At 41.5% G+C, this 12245-nt stretch overlaps 1 protein-coding gene across 2 annotated transcripts in view; it reads right to left on the bottom strand.

The window, feature by feature from the left end:
• LOC119378850 (palmitoyltransferase ZDHHC1) overlaps nucleotides 1-12245 on the bottom strand; it is a 61259-nt gene that overhangs the window by 31478 nt on the left and 17536 nt on the right. For both annotated transcript variants that reach the window (XM_037647888.1, XM_037647889.2), the window contains exons 6-7: nucleotides 11307-11432; nucleotides 3311-3423 (exon numbers count right to left, since the gene is read on the bottom strand). In XM_037647888.1, coding sequence (XP_037503816.1) covers nucleotides 3311-3423; nucleotides 11307-11432 — 239 coding nt within the window. The remainder of the gene's footprint in view (nucleotides 1-3310; nucleotides 3424-11306; nucleotides 11433-12245) is intronic.

Below are 12245 nucleotides of genomic sequence, written 5' to 3'. Positions count from 1 at the left end.
TTCTGTTCCTAAATTTTCGCTGGTAATCTCTTATACCAGGTATATCAAGAAATGATTCTGAAAATCATCAAAAATAAGAGAAATGGAATATTTGCTTGCTGCCTTTGTAATTACTTTTTCTGTGGCAGAAGACATCTTAAGATCAATAGAGACAATAACTACATATGTAATTAAATAAATTAAATTAATTAACTTTTAATTTCTGGAAACAGCAGTTGAGTCAAATGGAAGAATTGAAGTATTTCCTGCGAAGAGCCAATTGCCACTTTGATATTTCGAAAAAGCGGCCTCTGGTAATTAATGCAGAGTGATGAAATTTGACCAAATGCACGGCTGAAACTGAAACAGAAGTGCCGTTGAGCATAACTAACAGACAATCAGAATGATGTCACTGTTCACGATGGTTTCAGTGGTGTTAGTTCTCCTGCATTCATTAATGTACGTGTGCCACGCATGCTATAATTGCAAGCGCAGCCCACACACCCACAAAACAATGTCAATCAGTGGTCGATATAATGCCTGCTCATTTTGGACACCTCCGAAGAATATGGCAGTTGCATTCTTTCACGTTTTGGTTCCGCCAGTGAAATTGGTCAGATTTCATCACTGTGCCAAACGTACAAGCGGCCGCTTTTGGAAATTTCAAAGTGGTAATGAGCTTTTCGCAGGAAGGGTTCCAATTCTCCCATTTGACCCGACTGCCTCTCTGCACGAATTAAAAAGTTACTTTAATTTCTTTGATTACTGCTCTAATTGATGGTCCCAGTCATCTTAATGTTGCAACACAGAAACAGTAATTATGAAGGCAGCGAGCAAATATCGTGTTTCCCTTATTTTTGAGGATTTTCAGACACATCTTTTGAAACACCCTTTATATGCAAAAATCATGTGCACTTGCGAGACAAATAAGCATTTTTCTTTTTATCAGTATAAAAAACTGTGTGCAGCATTCCAAAAAAAAAAAAAAAAGAATCTAATTTTGTTTTAATGATAGAGCAACCATGGCTACAGATGTCAGCGGCCTGCTTTAAGGGGGGACATGGCTTGTGGAGATATTTGCTGTATTTTATGTCCAAACCTGATAAAACTAAATAGACTTGTTCAGTTTTGCAAGCTGATTGCAAATGTGCAGTAATTTTGTTTGTAGGTAAAGTGGTTTATGAGATACACAAAGCTGCCTCTCTATTGTTTTCGGAGACAATAGAAAGAAAACCGGTCAGAAGAAAGTGCATATTATTAGGTAAATAGATACTACAATATGCAATAAGTTTAACGCTGCAAACAGTTTTCAGATCGATTCACAACTTGTCATTCTGCAGATGATTGAAATTCAATGTCTATACCGTGACTACCATAAAGAAAAAAGAAAATGAAATTTTAAAAATCTATGAGCAGAAAATGAAAATTCTGCTCTCAGCACTTTGTGATACACAGCTTGGGCTTTATGTTAAAAAAGTAATTACAACTCTAGCCGTTCTAGATCATGAGATATCACTCAGACAAGCTAAATAAGTGACCAAAAAAGATTTAACGTTCAGCTCGTACTCGTTGCACAAATCTAAACAGCGGATGAAATACTGATCTTATAAGACTTATGTTAGGCTTTACATGCGAAAGAATAGCTGTAGATCTCAATAATGTAATAAAAAAAACTTTTTTTCTTTGATGACTTTTTTGGTTTCCACAAGCCATGTCCCCGCCTAAGAATGTAGCAGCCGCAGAGTTTGTGGGCAAGGCGCCATCGTCACGCATTCTATTTTGCTGTCATAGTTTAGGTTTTTTGTAAACAGAAGCATTAAACCCAAAGAACTAATGCAGTAAATGAGAAAATGAGACCACAATGTTTCAATGTTATGTTGTAGCACTGGCCATCTCCCCATTACAAAAAAAATTGCCCTTATCCACGAATTGAACCCGTATTTTGTGTGAGCATACGTTCTCGAATTTCTGCAGTCACTGTTTTCTAATTATTTCCGCTCCATCCATGCTACTTTGCAGCAATTAAGCACCAACTGTTCTTTCCACGCGCTGATACAGGACTGATTATGTGCCTCTCCAAGAGCCGATTTATGTCAGGTACAGAAGCCGTCCACTCCGTGCCATGTTACCTGCGCAAGTGATGTCATCCACAGCAACAGCTGCATCCCGGACCTCATTCTTGGCATTTAGCTAACTTTTATCGTCGAGCTTCATACACCCGCATCATGAATATTCATAGTGGGGGCATGCACACTCGTGTGCACGAACAAAGCACCACTTCATTACCATCATCACAAGTTCCTGCATTAGAAGACTCAGCATTCCAGCACTTGTATGCTGCACCAGTTGCAACAGTGACAACTGCTACTGATGGTGACAGCATACGGCAAAAACTGAGTAAATTCAAAACACGTAGATTAGGTGGCAGAATAACTCTTTTATCAAATGCTGCAATTGTGGCCTAAAAAACAGCTAAAACACCTGTTTAACAATGCAAAATGTCAAGGAACTTTTTCTGTTTTGTGGAATTACATGCTGGCGAGCAAAATGACTCCGATCAGTGGACTCAGTGGATGCACGTTTTTATTCCTTGCTTCTCAGGGCCACAGTAAGTAAAGCTGTTAGACCCGGCAGTCTTACCAATGCTTGTAATTATAGTGTGTGTGCAATTACTAATTAAACACACATGCAGGGCAAAATGTGCAATGACCAACTAAATCTAGTAGCCCCTTCCCACACTTAGCATGCTTCACCGCATTACTTTGTACTACAGCGAAGCTAACTTTGGACGCATTGCAGTGTGATGTTATTGTGAGTTCCTCGTCGAGATAAAGATATAACATGCTGAACCATAAATACCCAAGGTCACACACAAACGCGACGCCATCTACTCCCTCTCATCAGTGCGTAGCGGGGAGAGTCCTGCAGCACGCTGATGGGGGTTCCTCAAGAACAGAAAATTTTTAGAACAGCTGGCCTTTGTAATTTTCATTTCGATTGGGTTAGGGCTGTTTATCAGGAGATTTATGGCCACACCCACACAATCGGGAGGACTGGTCAAATCCCGGGCAAATTGGGAGGGTTGGCAGGTATGTATACTAATTCTGTACCTCAATAATTTTCTGTTTCCCTCAATTTCAATAGACTAAGATTTCTTTGTACATGTATTACCATCATCAAATGTGATGATGTAAAGTTTCATCTATAAATGCTACATATAGGTCCCTTCAAGTTAATAAAAAAAATAGTACGCTACTGTGGTTCTTCAATCTATCCAGATTGAGTACGTGAAATCTTAATCCTGTACCTTATTAGTACATTGTCAGCTTACCTTGTGCTTGCACCACTTCAAAAATAAGTTCCTTTTTTCTGCTGGTGTGCTTCCATGGAATGATGCATTACGCTTGAGAACAATATAATCATAGGTTGACAGCCCTTTGAATGCTGCAACAATGAAAAATACATATACATAGAAACAAATAAAAAAAATATCTTCAGCAGTACTAAGCGAAAACATTTAAATGTGGGCACATGCAAGTATACAAAACCAGGATAAAACACAAACATTTTCAAATAGCCCTTTTCTCATTTACATATACATATACATACAACTCGGTAAATCACAAATGTCTCTGCAAAATACACATTAGGTTCTAATGTCTAAATCGAAGACTGACATTTGCTAGACCACACAGGATGGTACATTCTTGCCAGAGAAATCTAGGATGTCTAGACTAGAGTGTGTTGCTTCGAAGAGAGGGCCAAAGGTCTTTAACACATGACCTGTAATGTTCGCATATCATACATTTACTTTGCACATTTCCCAATACAATTTACTTTTAAAGGGACACTAAAGGCAAATATTAAGTCGATGTTGATTGTTGAAATAGCGGTCCAGAAATCTCGTAGCGCTGCTTTTGTGCCAAGGAAGTGCTTATTTTGAAACAAAATCACGTTTTAGTGGTCCGCATCGCGTTAGCGCGCTTCAAATCTCCCGCCTGAAAATACGACTCTCATACGTCACTGCTGCCGCCGTGCCCAACGTTGCCCGCTTTTACTGCGCGGCCCGCCGAAACTAGTAGCAGCCGAGCGGAAGTAGCGGGACCCACAGTAGCAACAACGGCGCTGCGGCAAAGACTTGCTCGATGGGCCCATTCAAAGCCGTCACCAAGTTGCGGTTGGTCTCGTAATCCTCAGTACGAAGTGCAGCGAGCACACCGCAGAGTTTTGACTGTTTAGCCCACTGGCGCATGGCATGACACTAAGCCACTTCGAGCGTAAGGGTTCATTCCGCGGCACCCAGTGAAAAGACACACCGGTTTCCTTGCTGCAGCACTGGCGTTGTGCACCATTCGGGCATCCGGCAATATCACACCGCATGCGGCATTTTGTCGAACTTCTGTCACAGCGACTTTCACGAGCGCGCAAAACACGCACGGCAGTACGCGATCCCGAAACTACCACTGAGACGGGCGAGGCACAGTTCGGCGAAAACGGAACCTTTGAACCACGCGCGCCGTTCCCCATGGCAACGCCACGGAGGTTTTGTTTTCCATGAATCAAGCGGAAACGAACAAACAGCATTTTATTACGTCTTTTGATGCTCGGAATGCTCTTTTTTTACTGCTGGGTGATTCCACGTAAGATCGAACAAACGATGGCTGGTCGACCTCTCAAATTTATTTGAAAATTTTATATAATATTGCCTGATGAGTGGAAAGAAGAGATCCGCAATTTGTTTTGCCGCCAAAATTTTTTCGAACCACAGGAAATCAATAATGACGAAGAGGTGGAGTGGAGCGCTCAACCGCTCTGCTGTTTTGGCCAACTTTCGTTATGAACTGCACAAAATATATTAAAGTTATGTAGCTGAAATTTATTTACCTAAATATATGCATGTTTTTGCTTCTGCTCAGGTATTTTTAGTTTTTATGTGTAGTGTAGATGTTTTTATAAAAAACCTCAAAAATGGTCCAATCGGCAAAATTTTCTTTACTTTGAAGGTCTTTATCTCAAAAAAGCCTTGTAGCAGAGCGACAAAAATTCTGCATTACGTTCTTCGCATGCTTATCTACCAAACTGCCAAATCTTGTATTTATATAACTTTTCAGTAAAGAGATATGATCGGGCTAACTTCGAGAAAACACCGAACAATGAAAACTTCTGACGACAATTAAAAAAAAACCCCATTTTTTAAATTTCTTAAACTTTGTCCACTTATTCTCCTCCACATCAGCTTTCACAATCATTAAAAACATGTTGCATAATGTCGTTGCACTAATAGTTACGGCCCCTCCAATGAGACCCTTTGGCAAGGATGGGCAATTCCGACTTCTTGCCCAGCAAGTGTATAAAATGCAGGCAGGATTGAATTTCTTTTTATTAAAAGGTCAGCAGGTACCTAAAAAGGTGTCGCCGGCACTGAAGACGTAAATTTTGAAATTATTTGGTCACTGCAGCGGCCACGAGCTCGGAGCTACCGAGTAGGCGCGCGCGCACCCGAGATGCTCGTTGTAAGAGACGGCGCAGTGAGAGCTCGTTCTCGCGCCCTCAGACCGATTGAGTTCGAAACAGCAACACCTCACGGGTGACTTGAACGCACGTGCACTGGAGCTTCGCTATTCTATCCGCCCTCTGTTCGCATCTCAGCTAGGCGCCGATAACGCGGCGGAGATGGAAGCAAGATGAAAGCTCCATAAGGGAGCTATATGAGCGCTCGCTTCACGCACGCTGCTGCCACAGAAACTGCGCTGCGCCAGTTGCGATCAGTGGAAAGCATGAACGTGGCGCTCCAGTGGCAAAGCAAAATATGAATTGTCAAAGGAAAGAAAAGCAAAACTATTGGTAACCGGATGCGCTTGTCTATATTAGATGTCGGCAGCAGACGGCGTGAACTGGCCGCGCGTTCGGTGCGCTGTTCACACTTCATTCGGCGCGGATAGTTCTTGTGCTTTGCTCTTACTCTACTCCTCCTGTGCGTCTCATGACGAGAAAGTATAGCTCTGAAGAGTCTATTGTGGAGACTACCTTTCGAAGCACAAGAAGCTTAAAGGAGTACTGACACGAATTTAAAAAAAATTCGGATTGTTGCTCTAAATAAAAATACTGGTGTCGAGAAACCTAAAACGACTATTGTCGTGCCTGGGGATGCATCCTATATATTTTAGTTAGCGCCACCTTAAAAAGACACTTTCGGTTTCGATATCGAGGGGGTGGCTTCTCAGTGTCGTTTCATAGCAGTGTGACGTCACGGAGATACAGAAATTCGCGACGTACTAGCGGGAAATCCGTCATCTGCTCGTGGTGCAATAGACAACGATGAGTGAATTGTCGTCCAGTGACCCTGACAGTGATTTCTACGATTTAGGCTGCATGCAGGACGCAGAACTCGCGAACTCGGAGGAACTGTCTTGACTTGTCGGGATAATGTCCTTGCAGTGTGGCTGGCTTGCATATGCTCAGCGACGAAAACTTCAAAGTCAAATTAAAATATTTTATACGTGTTCTCCGACTCCAGTGTGTGGACAGCGTGGACACTGCATACCAACGAAGCAAAAAATGTCCCTTTTGCGATGTCTCAAAATCGTGTCAGTACTCCTTTAATTATTGCAAAGAAGCCAAAATTTCGACAGAGTTACCGACCTAGACATAAATGCTTTGAAGGAACGTTTAACGCCCGAAAGATCAGTGACTGTCAGTGAGACGGACTACTTGTGCTACGCGTGCTTTTGCTACCACTGCAATGAAAGATCTTCACGGAACGCACAGTTTAACGATGACATTCTTATGCCCCCTGAAAATGAAATCGACGCAATTAACCAGATCACTGCGACTACCGGTGCACGTGCGTCCAAGTCACCCGAGAGGTGTTGCTGTTTCGAACTCAATCGGTCTGAGGACGCGAAAACGAGCTCTCACTGCGCCGTCTCTTACAACGAGCATCTCGGGTGCGCGCGCGCCTGGTCGATAGCCCCGCGCTCGTGGCCGCTGCAGTGACCAAATATTTTCAAAATTAACGTCTTCAGTGCCGGCGACACCTTTTTAGGTACCTGCTGGCCTTTTAATAAAAAGAAATTCAATCCTTTTTCAAAATTGGCTAGCGCGAAAATCGACAAGGACTGAGAAGGAACACTCATGTACAGGACAGGCGCTAGTGTTCATCAGTGTTCCTTCTTAGTCCTTGTCGATTTTGGCGCTAGCCAATTTTGAAGATTATGAACCAAGTAGCCCAACAGCGTATACTATTAAAATTCAATCCTGCCTGCATTTTATACACTTTCTGGGCAAGAAGTCGGAATTGCCCATCCTTGCCAAAGGGTCTCATTGGAGGGGCCGTAACTATTAGTGCAACGACATTATGCAACATGTTTTTAATGATTGTGAAAGCTAATGTGGAGGAGAATAAGTGGACAAAGTTTAAGAAATTTAAAAAATGGGTTTTTTTTTTAATTGTCGTCAGAAGTTTTCATTGTTCGGTGTTTTCTTGAAGTTAGCCCGATCATATCTCTTTACTGAAAAGTTATATAAATACAAGATTTGGCAGTTTGGTAGATAAGCATGCGAAGAACATAATGCAGAATTTTTTGTCGCTCTGCTACAAGGCTTTTTTGAGATAAAGACCTTCTAAGTAAAGAAAATTTTGCCGATTGGGCCATTTTTGAGGTTTTTTATAAAAACATCTACACTACACATAAAAACTAAAAATACCTGAGCAGAAGCAAAAACATGCATATATTTAGGTAAATAAATTTCAGCTACCTAACTTTAATATATTTTGTGCAGTTCATAACGAAAGTTGGCCAAAACAGCAGAGCGGTTGAGCGCTCCACTCCACCTCTTCGTCATTATTGATTTCCTGTGGTTCGAAAAAATTTTTGGCGGCAAAACAAATTGCGGATCTCTTCTTTCCACTCATCAGGCAATATTATATAAAATTTTCAAATAAATTTGAGAGGTCGACCAGCCATCGTTTGTTCGATCTTACGTGGAATCACCCTGCTGCTAGTTTCATTACTAGCGATTTATTGTAGGCCGACTTCCCTACGTCATCGGGATCACTTCGAAAATGTCCCACTCGTGGCGCTCATTATGTGATACATTTAGCTTAATTTTCTCGGTAAGTAGGGCACTGCTGTTGATAATATTGTCGTTTTAGAAGTTGTCATACATTGGGCTTTCACTCTGACATAAATTGTTATTTGCCTTTAGTGTCCCTTTAAATAATTATGGGTTAACTGAATATGTCACATGCGCCTGGCAGTAGGTCTAGAACAGTGGTTCTCAAATGGGGGTCCGTGAAACCCATCGTCGAAAGAAAAATAACTAAAAAAAAGGCATTTCTGGGAAGCAGACTATGTCCCATAACAACGACCCCTTCAGATTTTTTTTTGTATGCTTCACTGCATAACAATTCTGCATTGCGGCAGAGCTGACTTATGTTTCCCCTCCTTCATGAGGTGGTTGCAAAGTTTTTGTTGCAGTTTTCCACGATATATGCACGCAAGTGTACTCTTATCAGGCTTTCATAGTTGAAGAGCAAACATAGCTAGAAACAGGCTGAATGTGCCTGCAGACCACATAACTTATTGACAAGCTGTTGAGATAGAATTGGCGTGGTACATTAGTTTGACCATTCTTTGCCAGGGGAAAACAAATGGCACCTATTTTATGCTGCATATTGTGTTAATTTATGACCCCCCTTCCCCTTCTCTCACTGCAAGTGGTCCACAAAGGCTGAGACATCCATGGCTGAGAACCACTAGTCTAGAAGAATGAGTACACCACACTTCCTTGTGCACACACACACATGCACATGCGTGTGCATGCAATGTATCTGATCTTGCTGTGTGGGTGTTCTGCCCACTGCATGTCACACGGAGTCAGCAGCGAACAAGATATTCATTCTAGCAAACACTCTGGAAAATGCCCTGATATGCCGGGCAGTCCCACATGTCCACGACAGTCACAGCACACTACCTATGCAATGTACGTTTCAAATATCCAGGTGTTACACATAGGCAATGTTTCTGTAACATGACTTAGGCAGCAGTTTATCAGTTGTAGTAACACTGATTTTTAGTAAAATGGAGAAAAAAGAACGTCTTGCGGATGTGTATTAGGAGCAACCAAAAACACCTCATGAATTTTAACTCAACCTAATTGGTTTCCTAAGAAACGTGGCTTTACATCTTAGTAACAACTGTTATTTCTGAAGACCTCTAAATATTAAGCTCTCTGCGGTCCACTGTCAGGCCCCTCTCAACAACACAACGCTGTCGTAGTGGTCCACTATCAGGCACTGCACGACAAGTTTTTCAGTGGCTGAATCTATGTGCATTTTTTCACTGTGCTGTGCAAGCATTATCCCAATGCCTAAAGTGCCATCTCTTGAAGAATAAATAAACTTCTTTTACTCAAGCTTTGTTTCTCTCTTTACATTAGTGTGCAATGCTCATTTAGCTCGGAGCCTTAGAACATTCCAGAGCTCTCAACGGCACGAAACTCACTGCGAAGTATGGCCACTTTCTCACCTAGTGCCTTCTACGCCAACTATTCTGAAGCTTTTAGTGAAAGCGAAGATGATTAAATCATGTGCCTTCACAAGATGATGGAGATGGTGATTATACTGAATCCAGTGACGAAGAAAACGGCAGCGGATACTGCAGCTATGATGACACACAAGGCAACAACAACATGAAACCACGTGCTACGAACTGGACAGCCTATACAGATGATTTCCCAAACATTGTCGCTTCAGCTGTGGATGCGGCAGCTGAAGCAGCAACAGCAAGAGCACCGATATTTGCAGTACTACTGGAATCTGATCGAGCAGCTGGTGAGTGACGTGAGGGCTTGCGCTTAAAAGTGGAACTACTAGCTGCACATTTGGACTGTGAAGAAAGGCTATGGATGGAAAGCCTCCTTTCCTCTACATGCTCCCCAGTTAAAGCGTCAAGGACTGTGCCATTTGCAATGACCACAAAACAAAGCGGGGCACAACAGCAATTGCACTACTCCACAAAACTTGCACCAATAGTCCAAAACTGGACACAGGAAAGTGCCTGAGCATTTCCACCTATGCCCAAATATCGATGAAAGACTTGGGAATAAAAAGATACAGCAAAAATAAATGTCCTCAGCTTCTCTTGCAGTTTTTTCTCTTTTTTATTTCATGGCACCCAATACTGGCAAGACAGTTTCAGACCACATCACCTGGCAAGCGGGTAACAGTTTGAGATTGCAAAGGGTTAACACTTAATTAAAAACATTAGTTTAACACGTGGAGTGGGTCCATTTTGAATGGTACAATTATGAGCTAATGTATTACAGTTTAGCCATTTTTTTACTCATGTACAAATATACTGCAGCTATAAAATGTACAAGACTAACAGGTGAGGATAAATTACAGTACATTACAGACTACAAACTGAAATATTTCTAAGCAGATAAACACAAACACAAAAATGATGTAAACATTTTGTTCTAAAAACAGAGAAATAGAGAAAAGAGAGAAATGAAAACCTTACTTCCTGTTACAAGAGCAGACGAGGACAATGATAACAATGTAGAAAAAATCCTGATATTATATTTATAGTTTTTCCACTAGTGCTGCAATGATGTTTAAGTGGCGCCATCTAGTGTCAGGCTAGTTCTGACCCCCATGCCGTAAAGTGTAGATAGCTGCAGCAGTGTCTGACTGTGCCTGCACATCAGACACTGCTGTACACATCAATGAATGATTATGTAAACAAAAACAAGTGTCCTGCAGCACCTTTCATGAAAAATGTTGAATGAGCATAGTATTAAAGGTCACTACTTCACGAACCTTTTTTGATAAGAAATAATTTTCATGGACTGCAGCTAGCAAAAGTGTCAGCAATAAAAAAAAAACTGCCAAAATAAGGTGGAAGGTGGCCGTGTAAATGACACTAGCCCAATACTGATCTCCACGACGAGCCACTGCCTCATGTGATAATATCTCGGTTAATGTTTCTGCAGCAGGCACACCGAAACTATTCAGCCATAAATCAAACAGCACATGCAAAATTTGAAGATTGACCACTATATTCATTACATTTTATGTTAGTGTAAAAGCTGCATTAAGTTAAAAATTATTGAATTAATTGTTGCATGCACTGTAGAAGCATCGAGATAAGGGCTAGTTGGTAAGCATTCATTTTTACAGCTCAAAAAAAGACGGGACAGTGCTTGTCTTGTAGCTTCTCTCTTTTTGTTCGTCTTTTTTTGCGCTTTAAAAATGAATATTACATGCAACTTCTCTATGTAGATAGAAACATGCAATAACAGCCATGAAGACGACTACTTACCAAGAAATAAGTGAAAACCAAGCAAGTGGCTTAGAAGGGCAATAGCAAGGAGTGAGAGTGCTGCACATATTTCCACCATAAGGAGCCAGATGGTCTTGTCTACTGGCACAAACACGTAGAATAAACCTGCAAAAACAAGCATAAGTTGTCTTTACTGTACATATAGGGGCTTGCAAAATTCAGCTCAGTCTATGGACTATGTATGAAAAATGATTAAATTAAATCTACGAGCACAGGTAGACCAAGAATCCCCATATTTTAGCTTCAATGACTATACGTTGGCAAAATCACTCATGAGTCGACTCACTCAGACTCACTCGGACTCAGATCGAGCCGAGAGTCTGACTGAGTCCGGTTGAGTAATACTTTGGTGAGTTTGAGTCTGAGTGAGTCCGGCTGAGATAAATTTTAGCAAGACTGAGTTCGAGTGAGTCTGGCTGAGGAAAATTTTGGTGAGTCTGAGTTGCAGTGAGCCCTAAGAGCAAAATATATTTTTGAGTGAGTCTGAGTGAGCTGCACATTTTTGTGCCGACCTATGGTAATAACTACTCAACTTCAGCATTATTATCAGCCTTATGCCGGCTCACGTTCATACTCCACACGTCTACTCACACATACTTCAACGCACTAGTGCTCATACACCAGCTCAATATTTATTGATCAGAGGTGTGAGTTACGGGCGTGTGAGGTGCCTTGACCTCCCCCTGCAATCTCTTTCACAGAAAGTTCTTGATAAAAATATTTCTGAGTCGTCTCTTTCAATAAAAATGTCGTAACTAGATTGCAACCACTGATAACTTGTATTTAAAGGTGCGACATCAAGAGGTGCCAAGTAGAGCAGCTATTATGTGTAGGGATGGGCGAATATTCGGGCGTTTCGAATATTCGGACGAATATGAAAGTATTTGAATTCGCTTCGATACGAATTTATATTATTCG

The sequence above is a fragment of the Rhipicephalus sanguineus genome, chromosome 1 (genome assembly GCF_013339695.2).
Source record: "Rhipicephalus sanguineus isolate Rsan-2018 chromosome 1, BIME_Rsan_1.4, whole genome shotgun sequence".
Classification (NCBI taxonomy): Eukaryota; Metazoa; Arthropoda; class Arachnida; order Ixodida; family Ixodidae; genus Rhipicephalus; species Rhipicephalus sanguineus.
The sequence above is the reverse complement of the archived record's forward strand: the minus strand, read 5'-3'. Positions and strand labels throughout refer to the sequence as shown.